Source organism: Lampetra fluviatilis, chromosome 41 (assembly GCF_964198595.1).
Source record: "Lampetra fluviatilis chromosome 41, kcLamFluv1.1, whole genome shotgun sequence".
NCBI lineage: Eukaryota > Metazoa > Chordata > Hyperoartia > Petromyzontiformes > Petromyzontidae > Lampetra > Lampetra fluviatilis.
In genome coordinates this window covers 465,325-478,905 of record NC_136315.1, presented here as the reverse complement: position 1 = coordinate 478,905, position 13,581 = coordinate 465,325, and the positions used below count along the sequence as shown (strand labels likewise).

The following is a 13,581-nucleotide window of genomic DNA, read 5'->3' as shown; positions in this document are numbered from 1 at the left end:
GCAGCGTCAGACGCATGATATACACATGACACACACACACGCGGCGTTGCGCACCGCATACCAACCACCCCCCATGCACAAAAATGCATCAACGTCCATGAAAGGTGTGACATCACATTCGTCAAACTAAGGTCAGCCGCATAACGAACGCCGGAGACAGCGTGTTGAAATGATCAACTGTTCCATTTGTCGAGCGCAATTGCACGCGGTGAACATTTTATTTCATAATAATTTGTGTCGGGATTGTGTTGTTGTACAAATACACTGGTGGCTGCAGTGTAATCCTGTGTATTACTATTTAAGCGTATTTATGCATTAATAAATAACCATGGAATTTTTGTTAATGAAAATTGTTTACAAATACGAATATGTATGAGATACACTACATTTTATACGATTCGCAATCGATGTAGGTTCGTCGTTAACGTCAGCTGAAAATAGGCAGTGCCAACTCTGGGACAATATCAGAGAGAGAAAGCGCCTTCAGAATAAATAAAAACTGGTCTGGCAAAACCACACAAACATTCCATTAAAATAAATGTACATTGGAGAAATAAAAATAAATGTGAAAAATCCATGGGGATATGAAAAACACAAAGGCCTGGAGGAAATCACCACGAACACAATATGGATTGGGGGTTTTCCCCAACAAATGTGGATTTAATGGGAAAAATTAAAATCACAAAAAGTCAAACATTCACATGCAGCAGTCCAAGTAAAGCCAAAATTCAGGTCCATTGAAATAGGTGGATAAATAACAAAGGACATTGCACGTACAGCAGAAGGCAGTGGAGCAATCTAACTCATCCCTCATAGCCCAATGTGCGGACAATGCCACGTAGCTACAGACATGGACACACCAAGAGACGTAGAGACGCACGCATACATCCACAGATAGGAACCATACAGACTCACACAGATACAAAGAGATACACACCCAGACGCACAGAGACGCACGCAGACACACATGAAGACAGAGACATAGACACACACACATATGCAGGTAGACACTAACACACACCAAATACACAGACACACGGATACACATATACCCACGCATAGACACAAACAACGACAAAGATCCCCCGTATAGCCTGTAACAGGCTGTTGGGACAAGTGCTGTTAGCGAGCACCTATGAAGGCCGGCTCATCACAGGTAGGTGACCAGCACCAAGCCCGGCCGCCTTTGTCTCCCTAGTGGCGATGTTTACCCACCACTCATTTGAGGCTGAGTCGACCACATAGACACACACCACACTTGTACATACAGGCAGGTAAACACACACACAGACATATACACGCTGAAACAAAGCGACACACACGTACAGAGGCACACAACAAGAGTGGTATCTGAAAAGAGACGCTCCATCGTAGCCGCGACAAACGAGACTCGCCGGCTTAGTTACCTACAGAAGCAGACAAAGACACACACACAGATAGACTACAGAGTACAGACACAAAGACACTGACACACACACACAGATAGACTACACACACTGACACACACACACAGATAGACTACACACACTGACACACACTCAGATAGACTACAGACACTGACACACACACAGATAGACTACACACACTGACACACACACAGATAGACTACAGACACTGACACACACACAGATAGACTACACACACTGACACACACACAGATAGACTACAGACACGGAGACACTGACACATACACAGATAGACTACACACACTGAGACACACACAGATAGACTACAGACACTGACACACACACACAGATAGACTACACACACAAATACACTGACACACACACAGATAGACTACAGACACTGACACACACACAGATAGACTACATACACTGACACACACATACAGCTAGACTACAGACACGGAGACATTGACACACACACAGATAGACTACACACACTGAGACACACACAGATAGACTACAGACACTGACACACACACACAGATAGACTACAGACACTGAGACACACACACACACAGATAGACTACACACACTGACACACACACAGATAGACTACAGACAATGAGACACACACAGATAGACTACACACACTGAGACACACACAGATAGACTACAGACACTGACACACACACAGATAGACTACACACACTGACACACACACAGATAGACTACACACACGTAGACACTGACACACACACAGATAGACTACACACACATAGACACTGACACACACACAGATAGACTACACACACTGACACACACACACAGATAGACTACAGACACGTAGACACTGACACACAGATAGACTACACATACGTAGACACTGACACACACAGATAGACTACACACACTAACACACACACAGATAGACTACACACACTGACACACACACAGATAGACTACAGACACTGACACACACACAGATAGACTACACACACGTAGACACTGACACACAGATAGACTACAGACACTGACACACACACAGATAGACTACACACACTGACACACACACAGATAGACTACAGACACTGACACACACAGATAGACTACACACACTGACACACACACACAGATAGACTACAGACACTGACACACACACACAGATAGACTACACACACGTAGACACTGACACACACACAGACAGACTACACACACGTAGACACTGACACACACACACACTGACACACACACAAAGACACTGACACACACACAGATAGACTACACACACTGACACACACACAGATAGACTACACACACGTAGACACTGACACACACACAGACAGACTACACACACGTAGACACTGACACACACACCGGCTAGCAGGTAGCCGCACAGAGACGTACAGATGGAGGCGCGACAACGGGGAGACACAACGCCGGTTCGGTTATCCACAGAGGCAGACAACACGAGAGAGACACACGGACACACGAGAGAGACACACGAGAGAGACACACGAGAGAGACACACACGAGATAGACACACGAGAGAGACACACGAGAGAGAGACACACACGGAGAGAGACACACGGAGAGAGACACACACGGACACACGAGAGAGACACACACGAGACATTGCACAGACAGGATACGTGGAGAGACGCCGGTCACTGACGAGAGAGAGCGAGAGACGCACAGATATAGGCGCGACGGAGGAGAGAGAAGCCACGACTCGGTTACCTACAGGAGCACACACAAATCCACACGTTCAGCCTCTTTGCATTCATGGCAGTCGCTGGCCGCATCGGACCAGGGTTGCTATGGAAACGAGCGAGCAGGCAGGCTCCGTTTCCCCTTCTCCCCCTCTCCTTTTGCTCTCTCGCTCGCTCGCTCTCGTCCCTCTCCGTTCGTCCTGCCGCTTCGTTCCTGCTCCCCCCCGCCCGCCCGCCGGTCGGTCGCTCAGCCGGTCGCTCAGCCGGTGTGGAGGAAGACGGCGGCGAGACAACGCCCTCCTCGAGCCGTGGCCTCCTCAACAAAGTGTCCGGGAATCCTCATCCTCGCGATCTCCCCCGGCCACCAACACCACCACCAACATCACCACCGACATCGCCACCGTCCACGCATCCAGCACCCTCCAGCAGGGGTGTCCTGCACCCATCCTCGCGCTCTCCCCCCCTCTCTCTCTCTCCTTGTTTCCCTAAATCACCCCCCTCTCTCTCCCTCCCTCCGCCCGCCCTCTCAGCAGTCCTCCCTCTCTCCTCGCCCCCCTCCGTCTCCTCCCTCACTCGCCCACCTACGAATCCACCAACCCACCATCGCATCCACCTATCCACACGGCCATCAACCTTACCGGCCGACCATCCTGTCCACGCATTGAGCCATCCACCCACCTTCTGACTCACCCATCCCACCAAGTGACAACGCATCCCACACATTCACCCACCCGAGCCATCAAACCTACCGACAACCCACCTGCCCATCCCACTTATCCGCATCCACTCACCCACCCATCTCCACATCTATCCCATCCACTACTAATGAACCCACCCACCCACCCAACAACCCACAACCCACCCACCCACCAACCCACCCACCAACCCACCCACCAACCCACCAACCCACCAACCCACCCACCAACCAACCCACCCACCAACCCACCAACCCACCAACCAACCCACCCACCCACCAACCCATCTACCCACCAACCTACCAACCCACCCACCAACCCATTCACCTACCCAACTACAAACCCACCCACCAACCCATTCACCCACCCACCAACCCATTCACCCACCCATCAACCCATTCACCTACCCACCCACCCACCAATCCACCTACCAGCACGGCGCGCACTCGCAATACGCAACATCACTTTGCGCCTCGTTTTGAACAATGACGCTGAGCAATGGACACGCGCACGCGCGCAGAAGCAAAGATCATGGTCCCGTGTAGCCGTACGCACGCTTTGGAGGGGTGGAGTGGGGCTGTTAGCGAGCACCTATTAAGGCACGCAGGCCGCGATTGGGGCTGGGTGAGGCATATCAACCACGCCTGGCCGCTTTTGTCTCTCCAACGCACCAAGGTATTCGTTTTTTCTTTAACAAAAATCATTCGGGCTTCCAACACGACAAATGCCGATTACGTCTTCCTCTTGATAATTGGAAAATAACATTGCACAATTCGGAATAACAGTACACTTTTTTTGTGTTATATAAAAAATATTCCAGTACAGCACTATTTTATTGAAGACGCAGGAGAACATCCGATTTCAGATGCAGCTGCCAACTTGATGTCAGCCCCATGGTTGGGGTTCGAACCCAGGTTTACCGACCCTGGCACACCACGCTCGAATGCACACACACACACGCGTCCCACATACAACATGTGTGTTTACGTTCTATGATCGACAAAGCAGCGAGCCTACAATTTACGCACACACGTGTACACAAAACCAAAGATGCCCATATAGTCTGTAACAGACTCGTGAGCTAAGTAGCACCTATTATAAGACCACCACGCTCGGCCGCCTTTGTCTCCCCAGTGTTGGTGTCTATACACCGCACCAGGTACTCATTTATAAGGCTGAGTCAACCTACGGGAAGGTTTAGATATTCGTCTTTGCTGTTGGCCATGAGCGGGAATCGAACTCTCGTTTTCTGGGTTCGTAGCGCAGTGCGCTAACCGCTGCGCTACCGCTCTCAACCACACGTGTACACACACGTGTCCGCTGTGTAGGCTTTCTCAGGCTGCTGAGACAAGTGCTTTAGCGGGGACTTATTCAGGCCAGCACAGCACACGAAGTAGCGGCCAGGGGTTGGGTGGGGTGCGGTTGAGTCAATCACCATGCCCGGCCGCCGTTGTCTTCCTGCACTCATGTTCACACATATCGCTTTCGGCACCGGCTCATTAATTCACCACTGACGTTGAAGCCGTGGGCACGGGGAATCGAACTCAGACGGCACGTGCTCAGACGCAGAGAATAGAGCGGAGACTCCACGTCCTCCCACCCCCCACCACCACTCACCATCACCACCCTACCCATCCTTGCCCCCACAAGCGCCACGCGCGGTGGTGTTACGCGCCACTGACGCTCTCTCCAACCTCCCTCTTGTCAAACCCCTCCACCCCTCCTCCATCGGAAATCCCCCCCATCCTCCTCCCTTCTCCTCCTCCCAGCGGTGACGCTGGGCAGTAGCAAATAAAGCGAAAGACAAAAGGGCCGCAAGTTGCGCAAGGGGACCCGACTTCTGCGACGTGCGCTGGCAATTGCTCTGGACTCGTACGGAGCAGTTAACCCGGAGTAATGAATATATATTTGGGTTATCCAAAGATCAGCTCGAATTCAAATCCTAATACTGTACCGTAAAAGCGAATTACTTATCAGTGGAGCTAATTGATCGATTTCATCCATATCTTGTCTGTATCTCTGGTCTCTCATCTGTCTCCCGTCTCTAATTTTCTGATCTCGCTTCATCTTTCGTCTCATTTGTATGTATCCCCTCTCGTCGGCTTAATATTGTATCTACATTTCGATCATCTCACTTACATCTCTACCTCATCTGCATCTTCCTTGTTATCTTAAACTCAGAATCTTCTCACGTCTACCGACATCTCTCTCGTTTCACTACATCTCTGCTCAATCTCTACCTGTCATCTCGCTCGGACTTTATAAATCGAAATCCCGCCCCCCCCCCCAATGGAGCAGCGCCACCGCTGCCGCCTCCTCCTCACTCTCCTCTCCACCACCAACCACCGCTCCCACCACTCCGACGACCATCCCTGCCTCTTGGAGGCGGAGCAGAGGAGAGAGAGAAGCCCCCACGCGTTCCGATTAAACACGCCGAGCACGGCTCGCTCAACACGCCCGCGGCATACCGAGTTCGTTCCGTCTGGAATTCCGTTCAATGCTTTTTGTTGTTGTCTTATTTCCCACCCATCCACCCCACCGCACCCCGCACAACGAATTTTTGAAAAAAAAAAGTGTAATTTTTATATATCGTGCATCATCATCGTCGTCGTGTGCATGTGAATCAACATTCACGGTCCACCTCCTTAAAAACCCACCGCGGTATTTTAACTCCGCAACCACAGCGTAAAAAAGAGACACTGTCTCCTGTGTATATACATAAAATACACGGTGGTGATACACTCGTGTGATGTTGAATTGGCAGTGGGTTGATAAGCATTCACAACAACTCACTCAACCCATTCGTCGCAAATAGCACCGCCTGCCCTAAAGAAAAACACTAATACAATAGGGCGACGTTTATTATTTAAAATCAGTCTTTAATCTTAGCAGTTGAAGGTAAATTAAGGTAAAAAAAAACAGCAGCACCTATGTAAATCCACTGCTGCGTGAAGGTCTCCTATCGGAACGTCTCCATACCGTGTCGGTCATTGGGTGCTGTTTAACCATACTTCACCATAAGCAGGTACAAACAATGATAATATTTTCTCTTCAGCGCTGATGATTCGATATTCTGTTAATCCCATGCGTAATGGTGTTCAAACATGTGCATGACTTATGCTGAATGCTGCGAGCCTATTCTTCCTCCTTCCAACCGAGGAGATGGAGCAATGAAATCAGCTTCGTGTGTAGAAGGCAGGCACCCTGCCAGGTGGGTTATTTATATCGCAGAATGGGGAGGAGGCCTTCATTTAGCAGCGGATTGTTTAAAGGCTGGTTGATGGTGATCATTCATGAAATCATCGCGTCCACCAAAGGGGATCATTATTTAATATTATTCCCCTCGTATGAGATTCCATTCAAAAGAGACACGTGGGCACCATGCACAGTCATAATATATATGTTTTATTCTTACGTGAGTGAGTGTGTGATCTGCCACTGGGATCCCACACATAATGGTCAGGGAGACACGGAGCGTGTTGCACATCCAATAGGAACATCGTGTCCACGAGAGATCCATTTTCGACTTATATAATATTTAACAAAAGAATATCCTATTTTTATAATTATTATTCAACCAATGAATAAATGGCCAGATGACATAACATTTGCAAACATATTGCAACAGGAGAAAATGGGTAAATATAACTAGCTAGGACACTCATGGAAAATATTCTTGATAATTAGTCAGGTTTCCTTCGTGAGACAAACTCAAGACACTCATCAACAACACACTGCCTTAGAATGTAGAATCACAAAATCATTCGCTTAATTCGTAAGGCTTTACTTATCGGAAAAAAAAATGCAGCACAATGAGCTTCTGCATGAAGGCATCACTACGCCATTGTCGGTCATGGGGGGAGGTTGTTTGAGCAAACTTCCCGAGTGCTGGTCAACACTGGTTTTCTAAAAGGGGGTGGTGCCACCTTCACCAACACGCACTGATCCCGCGCGGTGAAGTATGGTCAAATAACTCCCGTGACCTACACGCGGTGTGGGGAGGCCCTCATCCAGCAGTGCGCGGTTGGCTACGTACGGTGCGAAAGAAGTTCTACATACATACAAAGTGCTGTACAAGTTCATACATTGTTATGTAACCCTCAGGTTGACTCGAGACTACATATGGAGTCATGGAGCTATCGTGAACCCTGCCAACGATGAGATTGTCACCAATCAGGGTCACAATTCGATGCCAAAATGTTTTTTTTTAATCTGAAACTTGCCGTTTTGTTTCTTAGTAACAATTTCCAACTAAGGTTGAGAGCGTTTATGCATCGGCTCTGTCTGTCAGTAACGGGGGAGGATGGGGGACACACACCAACTCTTGTAAAGATGGTCAATATGAGCCAAACTTTAGTATAAATTTGTGATGCTATGTGGGACTCACCTTGGAAAACAACAGCCACATTGATCAAAGGGTTGCCCATGCTCTCCCAGGTAGAGCCTCTATTTGGAACCCCGGTTGGCTCACCAGGGCCTTCTGAATGTACGGTTTCCTGTATGCCCGGAGCGAGAGCTGCCGTTACTACCACTAATTACATTCTTCCGAGGAAAAGTGCACATTGGAAAACATTACAGAATCCAAGCGCATCGCATGTTTTTTCTTCCTTGCTTTCGATCTCGCAGAATGTACCGTTTGGCTCCACGAGCCTAAATGTAGCATCGCGCATAGCAGTTGCTTATCATTTGTATAAACCGAAGCTTGTTGTGAGCCTCAAAAGTCGATTTGAATCTATCCATCGATGCCTCGCTAGGCCCTAATGTGGAGCTCACGCACGCATACCTTTTTTCACGTAACACTGATTATTGTGATACGGTCCTACAGAAAAGGCTTTGACCTTACAGGACTGTAATTGAAGAGCACTGCGATAATCAAAATTGATGTTTTTTTAAAAAAATACATCCTCTTCGTATTTTTTCATCGGGTAATTACAGCCTTTGTAACGAGTCTTTTCTCCTGGACTGAGGCCCAATAACCACTTGATAAAAAAAACTCTCCAGAAAACATGACGTGCAGCAAAAGACCCAAGATGATCTTGAAAAATTGTAAAAAAAAAAATTGCTGCAAAAAATACAATTGCAATTTATTCCATTTGGAAGTTAAATTCAAATTAATATTCCACTTTATCCGAGGACAACAGTTGTACAATTCCAGCCAATAGTTATCTGCACAATCGATTAAAATGACTAAACAAACCACAAACACAATACGCAGGACGCTGTGGTGGTCGCTGGCACGACCTCCTAGTGCGGCAGTTGAACCAAGAGGACAGCTTCGTAAATCCCCCTGCTGTATAAACGCGAAGCCACAGCCGGTTTATCGGCAGGTCGCGTGTTGTTGGTTACAGTGTGGGTCACTCCCACCTCCTCCAAGTTGTCTGACCGGGGTGGAAGAATAGACCAAATACCCGCTAAAGGAGCGCTCCACTGGAGCTCTCTTGGACTCTCTGGAGCAAAGGGCCATTTCCACCAGCAGTGGCATGAGCAAGCAATTGCGGGACTGCACAATGAATACACGTGGATCGGAAACATGACACTGACAGAGAAAATGGAACAACATCTGATGAGTAATTATTATTTGTTTCTTTCGGTTAAGTCACGTCTAAAGATAAAACAATAAATTAAATTAAATAATAGAATACGACGTTTCGATTGCAACACAAGCAATCATCATCAGGTATAATGAAATAGCGACATAAAATCTAACCAGAAAACTATAGACAGACATATTAGCAGACAGATATCACCAAGATACATAGCGAGAGCAACACAGGTAACAGAGAGGGGTGATCGTCTCTGTGTGGTGGCCTTAAATAGACAGAGGGGGGGCGGAGGCAGAGAGAGGGAGGAGGGTTAGAGAAAAAATTAGCATATCAATGAGTGGTCAACAGACGTGGTGCTGCGAATGCGATGGCACGGCAAGCAAGCCTGAAAATCAGGAGGACACACTAAAATTAAATAACCTAGTAAAATATCGAAATGTAATGTAATACAACACAGAGGGTCGGTCAACACACAATTAACGCATAGCCTGGTTGATTACGTATTTCAAAGATTGCTAAGTTAGAATTTAAGTGTGAACAATCTAAAGAGAGGACACAGGCAGAGAAAACAAGTCGCCAGAGAGAGAGAAAAAAGATAAGCTTAAAACTTCCCCGTAGAAGTGGTTCAATCTTAATTTTAGAACTTTCGTGACTGCAGGAATTATTATTTGTTTCTTTCGGTTAAGTCACGTCTAAAGATAAAACAATAAATTAAATTAAATAATAGAATACGACGTTTCGATTGCAACACAAGCAATCATCATCAGGTATAATGAAATAGCGACATAAAATCTAACCAGAAAACTATAGACAGACATATTAGCAGACAGATATCACCAAGATACATAGCGAGAGCAACACAGGTAACAGAGAGGGGTGATCGTCTCTGTGTGGTGGTCTTAAATAGACAGAGGGGGGGCGGAGGCAGAGAGAGGGAGGAGGGTTAGAGAAAAAATTAGCATATCAATGAGTGGTCAACAGACGTGGTGCTGCGAATGTCGCTATTTCATTATACCTGATGATGATTGCTTGTGTTGCAATCGAAACGTCGTATTCTATTATTTAATTTAATTTATTGTTTTATCTTTAGACGTGACTTAACCGAAAGAAACAAATAATAATTCCTGCAGTCACGAAAGTTCTAAAATTAAGATCTGATGAGTATGCAAAGAAGCATGGGGAAAGATGCATGCTTGGAATTTCACCGAGAGGTGGAAAGAGAAACACAGGGATTAAAGAACACAATGCACAGGTTATTGAAATCACTGACTCATTGGAAAGTGTGCTTGGGCATGATTTAGTGGAGACGGAGCGATGAAACAAGCTTGTGCGCGGGAGCTATTACGGATTGCTGCACCGCGAGCCCACGCGACAATGCTGACGGCTCGGAGAGGCGTTCGTTCAGCAGTGGATAGATCAGGACTGATGGTGAATAAACAAAAGATGCAAATCCAGACAATAACGACGCTCTCCAAAGCGACAACAGAACGGTGCAGATGTGTGGATATGTGCGACGCAGCTCGCTGTGCGCAATGGCAAGTGCTTTCCGAGCGAGCTAATGATGGGAACACACACACAAATTCCGAACTGTAACTGGCATCAGTGGCATGCTGGCAAATCACCACTTTCATCAACAGCCTCAGAGGCTATATCAAAGTATGGGTTGTGGTTGAAAATGTTTAATTCTTATTCTTATTATTTTCATTATTTTGAAACTGGCACTTATTACGGAATAATATGGTACATTTATACATCGTTATCTTTCAAAGCTCCTCGTACTGTATCAACGCCTGGAACAGTCATGGCGGGGGCACAACAACAGTGCTTGCTGTTTACATGTGCAGCTCATTTTGTCAATCCACTGCTGGATGAGGGCCTCCCCGCACCGGTCATGGCGTTGATGAGATCACGCTGGTCTTTGTGGGTTTTATGAAGGCATGGAGGCATAGACGTCGGAGAATAGTTCTGTAGAACAATGTGTTTTTCTGTACTGCCCTCTGATGAAACACATGGGCCTGTGGCCAGTAAACATTGGCAATTTCCGAAAGTTCCACTGGGAGGGGAAAACACTCGGGTTTGAACAGTTTAACACGTAGTAGGCTTTCGCGACCAATATTATCCACAATAAAGGTTTTTTTGGGAGTTAGATCACATAAATATAAATGTGTCGTTAAACCCACCGCCACCCGACACAGGCAATTCGCAATGTTTGTCACGTGCACAAAACGTGCCTATTAGTTACTACTTCAGCAAACCGGTGTGTTGGAGAGTAAACCCACAACATTTACAAATCGAGTACGACGTTTCTCTGGTGATTACAACCAGCTTCATCGGACGATTGGCCAGAATTGTGAAGTCTTCCTGTTTCGGTCTTAAATAGAGTAAATGTGACGTCATTACTGTGAGTCTATCAGCTTTGATACGTGCTGGTGTGGAGAACACTGAGAATTGGACCATTATTATGATGATTATTTAACCAAGCCAAATTGTGTGGTGGAGACACATTTCAGGACAGTTCAAGTGCCATGAGCTGTCGCTACGTGTCACTCGCCATGTTGCAGGGTGATTCAGAGATAATAGCCGTGGCAGAGCAGTGCGGCAGCACCGCCAAGGTCCTGGGCTCAAATCTCACGCTGCCAGCTGAGATAAATCCATGTTCTTGTTAAATGAGTTGACGTGTCCAATCCATATTGGCACAAAGGCTGTACAAAGGTAGCCATTACAAAAAATAGTTTGTCCTGAAACTAAATCGTGAATTTGACCTTCTCTAGCTCTAAATTATCCACCGAGCCGAAATGGAGGAAGCCACGCACTTGTTTAAGCTGTGGAGTGCATATTAGTGTTTGGGTAAGATAAAGTATAAGTTACTCTGTGGTGAAATACTTGTTTTGCTGCGTGAGGAATATTACCTTTTCACAACCCATTTAGAACTACAACATATGAACACAATACAGTGCAGTATTTAATGTGTACATACTCCACATTCATATTGACTTCTACTCGACTTCAGAAGTAAAATGGTGGAATAGTGGTTCGGACACTGCGCTATATAAATCTGGCAAGCGGAGTTATATTCCTGGCCACGGATAGAGTGGCGATTAATATCTGAACCAGTCCTGATTGGCACGCCTTTCACAAACCTGTACTGAGCAGCGTGGTTAACTATGGTCAAACAACTCCTGTGCCAAATGGGGCATCAGTAGGTCTTCATCCAGCTGTGAAATTAATAATAAGCTGTATTTTTATCCGAGAAAAGCATTACTTGGTCCCAAGATACATTTTTAGGATGGTCATGCTCCTGGAAAATGTCATTATTTTTTGGTCCATGCTTTCTGCAGTGGAATCATCAAGTAAAGTAATCACTGATGAATTATAAAAAAAAAATCCTGTGCACGACAGGATCTATTCTTTACTGAAGTAACATTTAACAACAATGGATTTTTTGTTCATAAAGGCGGTATAAAAATACTTTTGGTTAGCTGTTACTTAAGTCAAAACTCGACTTCACCTGCACATGATGTACGTATTGGTAGTGTAACAACACATTGTGTCCCACAATCACATACGCGGTATCCGAATGGCACATCACACACAAAATATATCATTGAGAGGCAATGGCAATGCAAAGTGCCCTGACACATTGCTTGTTTTGAGCAGGCACACAACTGCAATGTGAATTTAACACTCTGTAGGCTTTCGCGACCAATATTATGATTCATAGTTGTTTTTTTGGGTCACATCGCCTAATTAAAACGTGAGTTGTGAACCCTTCTCCAATCTGGAACTGCTTGATGATGCTGGTTGTAACGACCAGTAAAATCTCGTAACCAATTATTAAATGTTGTGCTCTGCACTCTTACTTATCCGTATGCTCAAGCAGGAAAAAAATTGCCACGATTGTCTCCGTGACAACTTTCTTAATTGGCTGCGTCAGTGGTGGAGGGTGTATGACACATTTTATTCATGCGATCCGACCCAAAAATCTATCATGAATCAACTTAATTCTGATTTTAATTAAATTGTAATTGTGCTTAAATAATCACCCCCACACCTCCCACAATGTTAATAATTTCATGCATGTTTTAATTGCTGGCCACCCACATGCGCCTTCCTAAATGCTTTAATATTTGCGTGTTATCCAATCATACATTTAATAAAACTGATCATTGGTAATATATTGCTGTAAATACTCGGGGATAGCATAGCTTCTAATGATAATGCGGTCAGA

At 46.1% G+C, this 13,581-nt stretch overlaps 1 protein-coding gene across 1 annotated transcript in view; it reads right to left on the bottom strand.

Annotated features, from left to right (window-relative positions):
• Positions 1-3,565, bottom strand: part of LOC144946408 (rho GTPase-activating protein 22-like) — a 44,189-nt gene extending 40,624 nt beyond the window's left edge. Inside the window, exon 1 of the mRNA XM_078875210.1 lies at positions 3,148-3,565. Coding sequence (XP_078731336.1) covers positions 3,148-3,208 — 61 coding nt within the window. The 5' untranslated portion in view covers positions 3,209-3,565. The remainder of the gene's footprint in view (positions 1-3,147) is intronic.
• Positions 3,566-13,581: the final 10,016 nt, after the last annotated feature.